This window comes from Eublepharis macularius, chromosome 17 (assembly GCF_028583425.1).
Source record: "Eublepharis macularius isolate TG4126 chromosome 17, MPM_Emac_v1.0, whole genome shotgun sequence".
Classification (NCBI taxonomy): Eukaryota; Metazoa; Chordata; class Lepidosauria; order Squamata; family Eublepharidae; genus Eublepharis; species Eublepharis macularius.
The window spans coordinates 29,532,298-29,548,951 of NC_072806.1; the positions used below are offsets into that span (position 1 = coordinate 29,532,298).

The 16,654-nt window shown below is 46.7% G+C and overlaps 1 protein-coding gene across 1 annotated transcript in view; it reads left to right on the forward strand.

The window, feature by feature from the left end:
* EFCAB5 (EF-hand calcium binding domain 5) overlaps positions 1-16,654 on the forward strand; it is a 59,059-nt gene that overhangs the window by 37,517 nt on the left and 4,888 nt on the right. Inside the window, exons 12-16 of the mRNA XM_055001854.1 lie at positions 6,147-6,436; positions 7,342-7,514; positions 8,257-8,485; positions 8,714-8,866; positions 11,397-11,503. Coding sequence (XP_054857829.1) covers positions 6,147-6,436; positions 7,342-7,514; positions 8,257-8,485; positions 8,714-8,866; positions 11,397-11,503 — 952 coding nt within the window. The remainder of the gene's footprint in view (positions 1-6,146; positions 6,437-7,341; positions 7,515-8,256; positions 8,486-8,713; positions 8,867-11,396; positions 11,504-16,654) is intronic.

Consider the following 16,654-nt stretch of genomic DNA (forward strand, 5'->3'; position numbering starts at 1 on the left):
AAAGTATGCACCAAATCAGACCATTGGTCCTTGAGGCTCAGTATTGTCTACTCTGTTTGAGATAAGCTCTCCTGGGGCTCAGATGACAGGATTGTTCCTTCTGCTCAGAGGTATGGAAAGCATCTTTGAATGATGGGTAATTCCTCACATTGGAGGTGCCTGGGTGACCACAGGGCGGGAGGCACTCTCTTCTTCCTCCTTCAGCAGTTTGAACACTTCCAGAGCAGAACACCGATGGTAACCAATCCCCCAAATAAAAGAACTTGTGGAATCTGGAAGAAACTGAATTAATGTCTCCAAACCAGTGACATAAACAGCTGAACATGTCAAGGCCTAACTATATGCAGAAAACTCTTTGCAGAAAGTAGATCAGAGGCCCAATGGGAATAACTGAATGAGGCACCAGTCAAATGATGATGATGATGATGATGATGATGATAACTGCGCTTATATACTGCTCTTCTAGACAAATTAGTGCTTTACCCAGAGCAGTGAATAGATTAGTGTTATTATTATCCCCACAATGCAGTTGGGGCTGAGAGAAGCAGCTTACCCAAGGCCATCTACTGAGCTCATGACAGTAGTGGTATTGGAACCAGTAGAGTGCTGATTCGCAGCCGAACTACTTAACCACTGTGCTACGGATGGCAAAGAACCCTACAACGTTCCATTTGCTGGCAGTCATGATGATCCCTTGCTTAAGGAGTTAGGTGGTGAGGCCAATGTTCTCTTCTCACTCAAATGCAGACGGCATCCGTGACTGGTGGGATGCCCAGAAGCTGCATGCCTACCCAGGGAGGGCTGACTGGCAACCTGAAGCTACAGCTCCTGCTGCGACACTCTGAGGAGAGATCAGCCAAGTGCCTGTGTTAAGCTTATCGAACACAATAGACTAACAGGGTCTTTGCATTTATCTTAGAGAGTCCCGGAATGTCAGGAGGGACCCTGGAGATCCATGAATGCCTGACCGATGACAAGGGAGGCATCCATCACACCGCCTTACAGAGAAGCATTGATGTCGAATGCCCCTAACAGAGCTGCACTGCTGATGGGATGGGCCAAAATGTCCTTGGGAGCAGTCCCACACCCACCATACAACTGTACTTCATATGCAATATTGATTAATTCCCAGAGTCACCCACTAAAAGATACTGTGACCACTATCCTCCCTGTTACGGAGGAATAAAATGCTACAGAGAATCTAATTTCATTTAAAGGACAGTCCTGTGTATGCAGGTGCTTAGGGCCCTATGCAAGTCCAGGGTGCACCAGGCCTTTTCATGCTGATGGAGAGACCATGGGCAGAAGAAGCGAAGATCGGCCCCCTGAGCACTATGAAAGCTGGAATTGACTCTAGGCTCGAAGATCTTAGCAGTCCTTAAAATTACTGTGTCCTTGTGGAAAGTATACAGACCCTGATGAAAATGATAGCGCCCTTGCTCTGGAGACCTCCCTGCCGAAATGACGGCCACCAGAAGAGGACCTTCAGGGTTTACATCAGAGCAGGAATTTCATGAAGACGCTGAGAGTAGGCTTGATTAACAATATTAATTTAATCGTGGTGATACACCTCTAGAAATTTTAGCAAGGCTGCTGCATGAAGGAATCATTTCACATTAGTGTGGCTGGAGAGAAAGTAATGTTGGGTACTCCCTGAGAGCGTTCATTAATCTCAGTCGATGGAGCAAGTCTCAGAACGAGAAGCTCCATCCATCAGCCTCCAGAGGCAGGCCCTTTTGCAAGCCCCTGGATAAGGGAAGCAGCCCCCAGTTTTGGAACGGGTCACAGTGGCAGGAAAACTACTCTCCTATGGGAAGGGTATTAGAGGAATAATGGGAAAATGAAAAAAATGAGGGGAATGAAAAAATAAAAAGGTGTGTGGGGATACCCTGCAGATGTGGGGGGTCAGGCAGTTTTGGGTAACCTCTGAAGACGGCTCTCCCTGGGAAGGATGAGCAAGCAAGCCACCAGTGAAAAGCCTGCGGGTGATGCTGGATCCAGTGGTACTGCTAGAAAAGCAAGACAAGGCAGCTGAAAAAAATGCCTTCTACAAACTCAGTCCAGCCTAGAAGATGCCCCCTACCTCAAAACGGTTGATCTGGCCACCTGGATCCATGCCATGGTAACATCAAGACTTGACTACTGTAACGCTCTGTACATAGGTCGACCCTCTGAGTTAATCCAGAGACTCCAGTTGGTGCAGAACTCTTCAGCTTGGTTATTATCAGGAGCCAGAAAGAGAATGAATATTACTCCCATTCTGCAGTCACTACCTATACTTAACAGGCTCAATTCTGGAAATTGGCTATCACATACGAAGCCTACATGAAAATGTATTGTCGAAGGCTTTCACGGCCAGAGAACGATGGTTGTTGGGGGTTTTCCGGGCTGTATTGCCGTGGTCTTGGCATTGTAGTTCCTGACGTTTCGCCAGCAGCTGTGGCTGGCATCTTCAGAGGTGTAGCACCAAAAGACAGAGATCTCTCAGTGTCTGAGAGATCTCTGTCTTTTGGTGCTACACCTCTGAAGATGCCATCCACAGCTGCTGGCGAAACGTCAGGAACTACAATGCCAAGACCACGGCAATACAGCCCGGAAAACCCCCAACAACCTACATGAAAAGTTCAGGAAAGCTCCCACTCTCCTGGCTTTCTGCAAACTGCAAAACTGAATTATTCAAGAGGCCTTTTTACTCAGATAAGAGGGCTGTACAGTAAGGAAGAGGTCTCAAAGAGAAGTATCAGTAAAGAGACCGGGACTCTAGACTTCACTACTATGTACTTTCTGTTGCTCTAAATATGATCCTACCGGGTAGTTTCTATGTTGTTAAATACATCCAAATTGCTTGGGAGGGAAGGCAGCATGGTATAGTCCAATCTTGTGAGGTCTCAGAATCTGAGCAGGGTCAGTAATTGGATGGATGACCACCAAGGAAGACACTGCAGAGGAAGGCACTGGCAAATCACCTCTCCTCACTTGCCTTGAAAGCCCCTTGCTGGGGTTGCAACTTGACTACACACACGCACACACACAGAATCGCTTATGCTGTGTTTCAGCATTTCTTCAACTCTGTACTGGATTTCCACTGATTTTAAATATTTGCAGGTTTACATTTATATTCCCTATTGCATTGTTTATTGAAATGTTTCTGAAATTGACTGTAGTGACTCACACTATGTAATCCACCTTATCACTGAGAAAGGTGGACTATAAATGACAAATCAATAGATAAGTAAAAATAAGGTATTCTGGTGTGGATGCTGTCTTTTTTGGTCCACACCACCATGAAATAAAGAGGATTATGTGGTGACGTGTGAACGTCATCGTTGATGTCACTGTAGGTGTCACTGGTGCCATCACATCACCACCAACCCTTTTTTAATTTCCACGTATGTCCAATATTTTTATTATGTTATGATGTTATGATGATCAAAGGCATCCAGCTCTAAGGCGTTAGCAATATGAAAAAAAAAGAGAAAGAGAAATGAAAGCCACAAGAAACCCAATGTGGCACACATGCAGTGTTGGCGCAGAGTCACCCCAAAAACAGAACTTTTAAACCAAAGAGCATAGAAACCTAAAAGAGATCCATGTAACCACAACACAAATTAACCATCATTATGTTGTTATGAGGTACTTCTCTTTTTTTGTGAAGAAAACTTTATGACCTTATAACATCATAAAGTAAAGGCATCATTATCTCGTTGCTTTTTGTTTTGCCCTGCAGTGCCGGCCTTGGCCTCCCAGTTCTGGTCGCTGCCTGCGTGGAGCTCTCCAGTTTGAATGGCAGAGGGTCGGGGTCATAAATCCTAAACAAAGATGTCTACTCAGAGCATGACTGTCCTTTATGGGGGGGGAAATGTTTTAAAACCAAGCATACATTGTAATGTCATTATGCTTGAGTTGTTTTTTTTTTTTTAAAAAACCCTCAATCCAGGACAGCCATGCTCTGAGTAGACGTTTTTGTTTAGAATTTACAACCCCTGCCTCCGTCCAAACTGGAGAGCCCCGCACAGGCTGCCCCAGAGCTGGGAGACAGAGGCCGGCGCCAGAGGACAAACCAACACAATGAGATAACAGTGACTTTACGATGTTATACAGTCATAAAGTTTTCTTCCTTGTGGTGGCCCTTCTGGAAGAAGCTCAGCAGGTCCCTTAAGCCCTACTTTGGTCACCTAAAAACACATTGCGCCATTTTAGGAATGCCCTCTGTGTGGTTTCATGAATATGATTTGCAGCCTGAAGTGAGGAGGGCAACAGTTATGGTTTGGGGGCATCCCAGACTGCTCGGGTCCTTCTTTTCTGCCTCCAGGGCTGTTTTCCTCCCTGCTTTGATTTTGGGGTGATCAGGAATGTGTCTGCAAGGAGGCTGCTGAGTTTGAGGGAGTGGTCTCATGAAATGGCATCTCACACCCAGTGACTAGTGGTGGAGTGTGTCCAATGATGGCTGAAGTGGGGGAGGATGGAGGGAGCAGCTCAGCATCGGGCTGGAAGCAGCCGGGCCTGGCCTGTGTTGTGCTGCTTGTCTGGTGGGAGCCTTGGGCTGGTGGGGGGGGGGAGGGCTTTGGTCCCTCTGCTTCAAGCCTTAGAGGAATGAACGGGACTCTTGAAGCCCTTGCCGTACTGTGCTCCTCTTTCATGGGAGCTGAAGTGAGAGCTTGCTTCTTTTCCCCTGAGTGCAGGGGAGGATGTCCAGACATTGGTGCAGAAAGAGGAGGGAGGGGGCCAGTTTGATGCCCTTCTTCTGCTTCCCAGTCTGCTTCTGGAAAGGAGGGTGCCTCTGCCTACTTGCAAAAACTGCAAACATATTTCTATTAATGTTTGGGTAATGCAAGTGTGAAGAATGGACAAGGGAAGAGGTGTACATCTTCCATTGGGTCCTCTGCCTGGTCTGAAGCTTTTGGTCAGTGCAAGGCCAAAATGTTTTAATTTGCCTATTCTTTGGGGCTGGTTAGTTTAAGGGTTTGGTCCTCTGAAAACATTTAGGTTCCTGGTTTTTCAGTCTGTTAGATGAATGCTGACTGGTTTGGAAGGCTTTTGTTGAAATTAGCTCTTACTATTATTTCTTAGACAGGTGGCATTATTTTTAGATATGTGCTGCTGAGTTATGTATTAATTTGATTTTGAAGTTTTGTGTGCTTTCTGATGAGGCAGTTTTATTGCTTGATATTCCTGGGGTTTATACATTGTGACTTTTGGATCAGTGGCATACCAAGTTGGCTTTTTGCCTTTACTTGAAGGTTTTGTTTTCTAGGTCTCCTTTCCTTTCTGTTTTATGATTGGTATGTTTCACAATGGAAATCTAATCTTGAATCTAAACTCCGTATTTTAGGGCCGCTCCTGCATTTCAGCTGTCCACTGGCCCTCAGGCCACTTGACTTGACTCACAGCATGATTGTTGTGAGCATAATAACAACGTACTTTGTAAATCGCTCTGAGTGGGCATTACGGTGTCCTGAAGAGTGGTATATAAATCGAATGTTGTTATTATATTAGTAGATCGCCAGTTGGCCACTGCAAGGTCTCATAAGAGTATGTTCTATGTTATTTTTGGCATTGTGCCTTCTGCTACTCTTCCATCCTATTTTTATTGCTCGACCATTCCTAAATATTGGAGGGCTTTTCTCTTGGCTAGGTTAAATGATTTTTGCTCTGCTAATTTGTTGGATAGATTCCGAGGAGCAGCCTATTCAGACAGATTGCGCCCCCGTGGAGCTAGTGCAGTTGAAACATTATCTCATTTTTAAAAATTGTGTAATGGTAGCCTCTTAGCCCCTTTAAGAGATCTCTGGATTTCGTTGGTGATAGCGTCGGATGCTTTTTTCTCCTCTTCATCTTTTTTCCTAGCTGATACCAATTTTGATATTACATTGGCTGTTGCAGCAGCTACTATGTGAGAGTGGAAATAGAAAGTAGCATTAGAGTGAACTGTGTTATCCAAGACTGTTGGGTCATCCAACAGTAATTTAAAATAAACATTGTGAATGTTGAGTGTTCTGATGTTGTTTTTTCCTTTTGAAAGAAGCCTCAACAGATTATTGAGGAGGCGTTTTAGAATTTTTTTAAAAAATAAAACATTTGAAAAGCAAATCGCACTAGTTGCCTGCCTGCCTGACCCCACCTTTGCTTTCTGCTGCCCCGTATAGCTAAACTGCAGCTCCCCATTCCGCAGTGGCATCCCAGCGGAGTGGTAAAGCTATTTCAGAAAGACTTCCAAATGTACATCGATCTGGTCGTCTCTGAGTTCACCGGCAGTGAAGATGAAGTCTTGGATAACGTGGCGGAGTTTCTCATGGCATCCGTGGAGAAGAATCACATCGAGCGACTGCGGGGCTCTGCTCGGCGGAAGTGGCTGCGTTCAATTCAGCACGCGGCCATGACCAATGGGGGGCACATCGACCCTGTGTACCGTGCTGTCTTCAAGGCTCTTTCTCGCGTTAGTGTTTAGGCTGCAGACTAAAGAGTTTTGGAGCTCTTTAATTGGGGGGGGGGAAGGTTAGATAGATATATACAGCCAAATGCTGGAGACAAATTTAGCTATGACCATCACCTTTGTATCCTGTTTGTGGGCATCCAGACGTATCTGGCTGGCCACATTGAAGGCAGAGTACTGGGCCAGATGGATCTAGTGCAGAAATTCTTCTGTACAAACAATACAGGCAGGCCTTACATCATGCAACTGCAAGACACTGCTTGGTAAAATTAGCTGCAGGCAGTCCCACACATACGCTAGTTTGGTGTGGTGGTTAAGAGCGCGGGACTCTAATCTGGAGAGCCGGGTTTGATTCCCCACTCCTCCACCTGAATCCAGCTAGGTGACCTTGGGTCAGTCACAGGCAGCTTCTCGGAGCTCTCTCAGCCTCACCCACCTCACAGGGTGATTGTCGGGAGGAGAATAAGAACACACTTTGTAAACTGCTCTGAGTGGGCATTAAGTTGTCCTGAAGGGCGGTATATAAATCGAATGTTGTTGTTGTTGTTAATGACAAATGGGGATGCATGGAATCCACTTCCAGCCTATCTTCAAAGATCAACAGACTTTTCCAACGCAAAGCCAGATTCATTGCTAAACTGCTGCTGTAATAACTCCTTATTAGTAAAATGATATTATTGAGAAAAATTGTTGGGTGGGCTCTGGGGGACATTCTCCTCCTACTTGCCACAGGTGTTGGCACCCAGCCTCAGCCTGCTCGCACACGAATACCTCAGAAATGAGTGGGACTGGCATGCTGATGAATTGGTTTAAACTGGGTAGCCACATGATCGAGACAGATGCCAAGCCATGAGCATGTGGCATATTTGTCTGGCTAGCTGGCCAATGAATCTGTGTTTGGTCTCCAGGATGCAGATGCCCATGGAGACAGCAAGAAGGTCAGTGCCTACATTGCCCTCTTGGAATACAACGTTGTTTTCCCGGAGCGGGGAGATATTCTCCTCCACTATGTCGCCTGCACAGAAGATGATGCTCCGTATGTCCTGAACCAGTCACTTTACATGGATATGAAAGGAGTCAGGTAAGGAAACGGCCACTGAGCCACTTCCTTTCCTGGCTTGTTGAGTTTCTGGTTGCTCCTGCAGAAAAAAAAAACTCCAAGCAAGGGCGTGCCATTTTAAAAAAACTCTTTTGTTTTGAAAGCTTTCTTCATTTCCACTATTTCCCATGGTTGTAGTTGTCATCAGTCTCCCGCCACCATCCCCCTCTCTGTCCCCCCACACTTAAGAGCCCCGGTGGCAACAGCTGCTGCTGCTGCAGTGAGATGCTCATGGTGACTTGGAAAGCCGATGGAAACAGAACTACTTCTCTCCTTTCCTCTCCCAGTGCCTTGGACACTGGCTGCATCTGAGAGCACCTTGCCGCGGTGCACTAAGTCCCCTGGACAAGATGCTGGTGGTGGAGGTGTGTGGGGGGTGGGATTCTCTTCCTGACCCTCTCCTGACTGGCCAGCCATTGCCATCCCCACAGCAAATCTGCCACAGTAGAGTGGGGGTGAGGAGGGACATCTCTGTGTTCTTTTTTTTTTTTTAAGCCAAGAAAACGAAATGCACTAACATGTACGTTCACCTTCCTTTAAGCAAAGATTTTAAGGTGCTCCATGCCAGGGTACTGATGGCTATTCATGACATGACTGATACCATTCCGAGGATTTCTCCTTCAAGTCACTCGCGGGGAGAGAATTAAGACATGGGTAGGATTCAAATCCATGTTCCACTTTCTCACTGAATCCTCTATTTTCCTGTGACATTCTTGCCTTTTAGCTTTGCAGCAGCATTAGACGACAAGCCCATCCACGTCCCCAGAGTTCAGCTGCATGGAAATATCCACTTCTGGAACAGCGATCGGCCTGAGCAGAAGCGGCAGGGCTCCTTCTTGGTGGTCCCCCTTGAGGATATCCGAAGAAAGGTCTTTGGTATTTTTGGGTTGGACACTCTCCGTGACCGCAATGAGCAAACCATCTTTGTGCCACATGAAATCCGTTTCTATCAGGTGGGCACAGCAGACAGATTGCAAGGCATTTAAAGGGGATGGCCATGACCTCTGAGAGAGGGCCTTGCAACTGGATATTAGTCCCATTGTGGTGGCCTAAGCGCTTGGCTTACAGAAAGCCTCTGCTTTTGATGCACTGGAGTTTTGTTATCATTCTCACAACTTCCCTGGTATAAAACTGTGCTTGTCTTTATTTCCAAATAAACAGAGAGACATGTTTTTCCCCAGGGGGTAGCCAAGGCATTCAGTGTAGCCTACCACCACATTCGCACCCAGGACAGTATCAAGCAGATGATACTCACTGCCGTGGGATGGCTGTCCAGCAGAGCACCAAGTCTCCACGCCATCACTGCATACTTCATGGAACCTGGAGAGGACAGGGTAAATACTGGCTGGGATTATGTGGGTACAGCAGATGGGGCAACCGTTAAGAGAAATATTGTCGAGTACAAGCTGGAGCACCGCATGTGAAGGTGGGAGCAGTTTGGAAATCCCACCCCATCATGACTCTCTAAGGTTCCAGGGGCTTCAGCAGGCCCCTCCGTAGCTTTTGCCTTTAATAGTTTTTCAGAAGCTGTCAACATTCTATGCATTCTGGAGCATGCCCCGTCCTCATCAGACCTTTCAGGGAGGAGGGGTTAATCTAAAAAAAACCTCGTTATTTTTCTGCATATCTGGAGAGTTCCTATGTACAAACTTTTCATTTGTCAATGGGTAGCTCCATTATCCCATGGTTGGCATGGGGGCTAGCCACTGTAGTGTTACAAATGATTCCTAATGCTGTTGGGTATGCAGTCCATTCATCACTTTTGTTATTTTTTCCCTTCTCTTTAACAACAAGCCGTGCAAACTAAACCTCCCTTCATCCCAGCACACACACACAAACATATACACACATCACAGAGTCCTTGTGTCTTGAGCAGCTGCTTGACAGAGAAAGACTTTGCAGGTGATGCTTGACCAGGAAATTTGTCACCAGGTAATATCTGCTCATCATGGTGCTTATTTTCAGGATACAGACTATCCAATGGCAGGCTTTTCCAAGGAGTGTGTGTGTGTGTGAGAGAGAGAGAAAGAGAGAGCAAAAATCAGGTTCCTTTGCCTTTTCCCATCAGTGGCCTCTAGAGATAGGATTTTTTCCTTCAATCCCAAACTGGATTTAGATTTAACTGGTGCCTACAATTTCATAATGGTGAAATATCATCAAGACTCTGGGGAGCATCTAGTTCATGGAATACCGCAGAGGAACATCTGGCATCCAAAGAGATTATTTCCCCATTTTATTATTACTAATTAGCCACACAACACCTTTAGTGCAGAAACTGCTTCATAACCTCTTGTTTCATTTAACCTTAAAACAATTCTGTTTGGTAGGCCGTTCATATCTTTATTTTACAAACAGGCCATAGATGCTAAGGGACAACAACAGTTTGCCTGTGGATGGATATAGATACAAAGACATTATTTTGATGAAATTACTGCACAAATTTAGGTGATATACTTACTTTACACAGGTTCTACACTGTGCATTGGCTTCAAGAATAGAATTTTCATGTGGAATGGACCTTTATGTAATGATTCTATAATTGGTTATATATTATGCAATTATCTAACTGTATTCTTGCACTTTGAGCACTGGCACTTGGTATGAATAGAGATTACATTTACAGTATCTATACACTGTACGGAGTCTCCTTGAGGTTTTCCTCCTTTGTTTTGCACCATAGATGCTAAGGGACAATAACTTGCATAAGGCCTCCTAGTGAATCAGTGGCTAAGGAAGAATTTGGCTCAGTTCCGGGGAGTCCAAGTCACTCCGTTCCCTCGATGAAACTGATCCTCTTTAAATAGCTCAGCAGAGTGGAATCCTCACCCTGTTTCTCTGCATTATAAACCAAGTCGGGCATCTTTACAGTCTCTCTAACAAATGTATGATCTGCTCCCCAAACCTTAAACTGAGAGTTAGAAAAGAAGTGTGAAAAACATCTCCTGGCCCTTTGGCTGTGCTTGGGGCTTCATTCGAAAAGCAGAAGCAGGTATTCCTTCCGCTATCAGCAGGGGGAGCTGGTGCATTTCAGAACACTTCTTGATGGGACACTTTCGTTAAAGGAACAAAGTGAAACAGACCCACCTCCTAAGGGCCTCTTTTAGCCTTTTGGCATCAGAGCTACTGTACCTTTAATAGTTGTTCCTTTTCAGCCTCTGTGACACAAGGAGCTGCACCAGCTGAAATTTCCCCACCTATACAACTATTAAAGGTATAATGTTTTCAGTGCTGAAAGGCTGACCATTACCAGTTTAACCAAAGTGATTTATAGGATGCTGTGCTAAGAAATTATGCTCCTAACTTCTGTGAGAGGGAATTTGCAGTCCCCTCAGGGCTTGGGCGCTAAACAGGGTTGGCCATGGTTAGTACTTGGAATGGAGACCACTAAGGAAGACTTAGGTTGCTATGCAGAGAAGACAATGGCAAACCATCTCTGCTCATCTCTTTCCCTGAACAACCCTGCTGCTTATCCCTATGAAGATGGCACCTGTAACACACTATCTATTTCCTTCTTCTAGTTCTTCTCAAGGGGATTAGTAACACCCAATGAGAACATAATAAATCTAATTTAATTTTGCTGTGCACAACTTGTTACTCCAGAGACGTCCCAAATTCAAGAATAAATTGGTTGTGGACTGCGTTCTCAGCATCTAACAGCCACCTCTGTCTACCCTGTTCCCTTGAAATATTTTAACCCTCCTCCCTTCCCCAAAAGTTTATATTTCTCTTCCTAAATGTGTTTATGTTATTATTTATAATCCGCCATTCTCAAGGCGGATTACACAGCATAGTCGTGTTCTCCTAAAGTTTTCTCTTCCCTACCAGTGGCCATATAGCTAAGTCTCCTCTTTTCTCTTTTTCCAGATGCACGACTACACCTTGCGCAAGGTAATGGCTACCAATGACAAGGGACACATGGAAATCTTCTCCCATCCAGCACCAGTGCTCAACAGAGAAGATAACATCTTCAGGTGGGCTGGAAGGTGACATTTATGGGAGCCACATTCCAGGTGCACCATCTAAGGCAAAATACATGTAGGATAAGCTGGATTTGGGCAGAGTCCGATTGTAAACACCACTCTCCACCTCTTAGCACCGCTGCATGCAGGAGGCTCCCATTGCCAACTGTGTTAAGTGGAGCCATGCAATCACGTGGGGCTCTGCCCATCTTCACAGCCAGGTATATAAGGAAGATCTCTGATTTTACAAATAAGACGACGTTGCTTTCATTTCCATCCTGCCCTTCCCGCAAAGAGGCCATGGTGGCATACATAATTGTTCTTCACAGTCTCTGTGTATCACACTGAAGAGCTTTACACTTGTACAGAGTTTTCATTCAGAAGATTATAGAGCTAACTTTCAGTTGCCAACTTCGTCTCCCCTCAGAGACGCAGTTCAAACTATACATGCCCAAGGGAGAGGATTCCCTTTTCATCCACCATAGCAAGAGAAGCGTTAGGGAACTTCTCTTCAGAATTACCTTCTAGGAGACTAGTTTTTTCTCTTCAACATCAAAAAACATTAATGCCGTTGTCTCTTCTTCCCTTTATTCTTCTCTCAGTTTTCACCACTTTCCTCTCAGATAGGAGACTACTTACAAAAGTGTCATCAGTGCAGGGGGTGGGAGTGGAATGCCTTTGACAGTTGGCCATGATTGGTGTCTCTTGTGCTTGGGAGGACAGTACATGGTATGGACCACTGCCTCAAATCTGGGCCACTCTCAGGAGTGTGTCCTCTCGGCAACTGAGACAAGAACAGACGGCTCAGGACCACAGATACAAATCCCACATACCTCTGTGCCTCCACTTCTGACACCAAATCTGTGCGCCTGAGATATTTGAGGGGGGAAAGCCAGCTCCCTGGTGTTGACCAACACAAAGATAATCCACTAAAGCTTCAACCTTGATCCCCAGCCACTGGGAACAAAAGGAAACAGAGAGCCAAGCTACAAATGATGAATTACACTTGCATGGCAAGTGAGCAGACTCAAGTGTATTCCTCCTGCTTCAAGACTGGAGAGGACCAGAAAGCCCTGTTTTAATGTGGTGCCAGCTAAGAGAAAGGGTTCCTAAGAAACCAATAAGCCACAGAGAACAGCTTTAGGAATCTGCTAATTGCAGAAAGAATTAATCAGACAGAAGAGGAAATGATCTGTGTACCTGACAAAGGGGTTCAAAAGACTCTTGCATGGAAACAGACCTCCAGAATCAACAGAGGGTGCTGAGCATGGCACAAAGGTATGAGAAAGCCCAGAGATCCAGCTGACTCGCAAGTAACCCTGAGAAGCAAGGAAGTCAGATGTCTCATAAGCATCATAAGGAGCTAACAGTGCCGTCTGAAGCAGAGTTGCACTCTTCTAAGCAGCTGGACTTCAAAAGACTTAGAAGGATGCAACTTTGCTTAGGATGGCACGGCAAGCCAGGTGATATCAGGAGAGACATGGGACAATGCTTTGGGCAGCCTCGGGAGGTGTTGTGAGAACATCCGAGTTGTTGTTCCATTGGGTGTTAAACAAAAAACGTGTTTGTCTCTGTCCCTTTGCTGGTCAAGAGAAGTTACCCACAAGTGGTTCTTGAGAGACACTGTGGTGTTCTGTGCCTGGCCAGCCAGGGTAGAATGTGCAAAATCTTGCCCAAGCAGCCAAGACCAAACCAAGCGGCAGCTGCCCTTCAGTGCTGGGCCTAGAGCACAGGTCTGTCCACCAGAGGCAGCAGGGAGCCTGTCCAGGGAAAGCACACACTGGCCAAATCCACATTACCCCTTTTTTTCCGCGTTTTCCCCGCATTCTCCCCGCAATCCCGAGTGCCGGTCACATTACCTCATTAAACAGACGCATTTCATTCGCATTTCTCCCGAATATGTGGTCACAGTTTTTCAACGGGAGTTTCACGGTGGCCGTGAACGGGCCAATGCGCAATTTACGCGGTTTTTTTAAAAACCACCCCCCTTCCTGTCTCTCTGGCCGTTCCGAGAGTTCCTATTGGCTGATTCAACTTGCAAGTGCTCCGTAGACTGCAAAAGACTATTTTTGACTTCATAGCATTGGATTTATTGATTATGCTGTTTCTGAATCAAATCTGGTTTGAAAAATCATTTTGGGGTGAATCCATCCTCAGAACGGACTCGTGAAACTTCCTTTTTAACTGTTTTTTATTTTTTTATTTTATATTACTGTAATATCGAAATTACAGTGAATCAATCATTCAAAATAAACAGTCGCTGCCGAGGGCCGCCCCAGCGGCGGGGCTGGAGGCGCTGGGAAGCCGGCAGGCTCATCGCTCGCCTCCCCTCCCGCCGGGGTCAAGAAGGTGCCCGGCAGACCGAGTCGAAGCCCGGGGCGCAGCCAACAGACCGGCAAGCGCAGGGCTCCTCTTCACTCCTCAGCGCGAGAACGACATCGCCGTAGTCTCTGCTGGAGGCTCCCGGCTCAGAGCGGAGAAGGGACTGGCCGAGGCATCCCCGGCTGAGCCGAACGGACAGCAAAGGCGGCTGGGCCCGTGGGCTGGCACGTCCGCGGAGGGGGGCTGAAGACGAACAGGGATTTTAAAAACTGCTGCCGAGGGAAGTGGGTGGTGGTGGGCCGGGGATGCCGGCCGAGGAGACAGCCGCGTCCCTCCAAGCCTCTCTCTGCAGTGAGCCAGTGCCGCGCTGCCGGGGGGCGAGGATGCGCTGCGCGGCGTGCTCTCCACTGCGGGCGCTCCGGCTCAGGCACTCGCCACGCAGAGGCCCGGCCCGCGGGGCGCAGGGGTGCCTGCCCCTGCGAGGTCGCCCATCAGCGCGGTGGTCCGCGGGAGGGGAGGGGGCGCAGCCTTCCCCCCTTGGGGTAAAAGGCCCTCTGGCCGCCAAGCTGGCTTGACTCCGCAGGCGCTGCCGCTCCAGTCTTGGAGAGGGGGGAAGGGGGAGCAGAGGGCTGGGCGGCGTCTCGGCGCGCTCCACTCGCACAAACATGCAACCCGCACCTTTCAAACCAGCCTTTGTACGGCCCCTCTTCATCCAAAGCGACTGACCGGCCTGAACCCGCCCAAAGCTTGGCTTTGTGAAACTTCAGTAAAATTCAAGCACTGAACTGTCCTGCATAGGAAATGCCCACGAAAGCTTCCCACATGCTTCAAAATTTCCAAAAAAGAAACGGAAGAGCCATCAGTGCTGTCAGTGGGGGAAAGAGAGGCATCATTATCTTCAATGATGTTTCTTTATAACACAAGATCGAAATAACGGAAAAGTGAGCTCAAAAAATTTTTTTAAAAAATGGGCGGGGAAAAAAGGTCCCGCCCAAAAAAGCAGTTTTCGAGTGGCCGTGTGACCGGAGGGACGCGTGAGAAAGGCGGATTGGAAGCAGGGATGTGAACGAAGAGGAAAAAATCATGGATTGGAGGCAAACGGAAGATATCCGATAAACATGCGGGTAATGGGTGAATGTGGATTCGACCACTGTTTGGTAGGAGCTGTTGAATTAGCAGAAGAGTTATAAAGGGAACTGATGACCTATCCATTTGTTTAGTGAAGTCTGCTTTGGAGTACCTGCTCCACCTACATTCTCTAGGCTTTCTCTTTGCACACTCCTCTCTTAAACTAATCGAGCTGCCTTCTCAGCCTGTCACTCAGCTAACCACTCTTCATCCCACCAGCATAAAGAAATTCTTCAGGGCTCTAGTAATATCTACTAATCTAGTAATATCACTAGGACCTGTAGGGGACCTTCAACTTGTCATCACTCAGCTCATAGGTAAACCTTTTTAGCCTTTAGTCACATGCAGTCTGAGGCTCCTTCCATGCAAGGTGGCCTTCCTGGTAGCAACCTGCTTTGTGAGAGGGACCAGAGAATTCTGCACTTTGTTCTCAGACTTTCCTGACTTCCAGTTCCTCAGGGACAAACTAGCCCTGTGTCCATATTTAACATCTTTCGCCCAAAAGTAATTTCCAGGTTTCATCTCTGTGAAGACCTTGTTCTCCCTATCTACTTCCTGAATCCAAACTCAAAAGCATTATTTAAATCTTTAGAGAGCATTCACGTTCTGTCTGAACATAACTGTTTCCTTCAAGAGGGCCCCTAGTTTCTACGCTACACAGGTCCAGCAAAACGACAAAAAGTGCCTTCACAACAGTTCAGCCACTGAGTTACGGAGACCTTCAAGCTTTGCTAAAAATTTTCCCATAGATTTCTTCCTGGGATACTCAGTGCTCATTCCACCAGAGCTGTTCCCACATCCTTGGCCTTCAGCAGAAGGATCCTTCTTGATGAATTCTGGAGGACAGCTACCTGGGCCCAGCCTTCCACCTTCATGAGACACTATGCCCTTGATATCAGAGTAGATGCATCCTTTTGGATGCAAGTTCTCAACACTCCCTTTTCCAAGATGCACCTGCAACTGCCTTCAGGTAGCTCAGCTTGCTGGTCTGCACCCATCAGTGTGACGCACAGAGACCACAAAGAAGTAAAAGGAGTTGTTTACCACTAAAGGTTCTTCAAGCGATCATCTGTATATTTCTGTGACCCGCCCACCTTTCATGCAATAGGTGCCTTTAACTTGCTGGAGTGTACTCTTAATTTGGAAGGAATTGAGAGGAAGGGAGTATCTCCTCCCCCTTAGGCATGTCCAGTCCAAACTGGGTCTCTGAGGGGAGAGGACTTTCATGCCTAAACATTAGTTCTAGTGTAGAAGTTTCCAAATCAAAGCTGTGTGGGCACAAAGCCCTTCAGTGTGAATGCACAGATGCCACTCGAACAACGCTTACAAGTAAGCAACCTGTTTTCCTTCTCTCCCCTACTTTATCCTCACAACAACCCTGCAAGAAAGATGAAGCTGAGAGAGAGTAACCGGAACAGTCAACGTCATTGTTAAGCCAGGATTGATTCTGATCTGCCTGCTCCTAATCTAGTACTCCAACCATTACACCTGTTACACGGGTGCTAATGCCAGTTTATCTCAAATGAATGGGACTTGCGTTCACGTATTGTGCTGAGTGTCAAGGCATGGTCCTTGTAGTAACTGCTGTACAGTTGTACCAATTGCAGAAGAGCTGCTGTGGAGCAAGCAAGTTGTGAAGGCATTCCGGCAACCACATTCTTTGCTACTCCATGTTTCTTATAGAGTATTTATCACCACATCTTCTAATTTCCT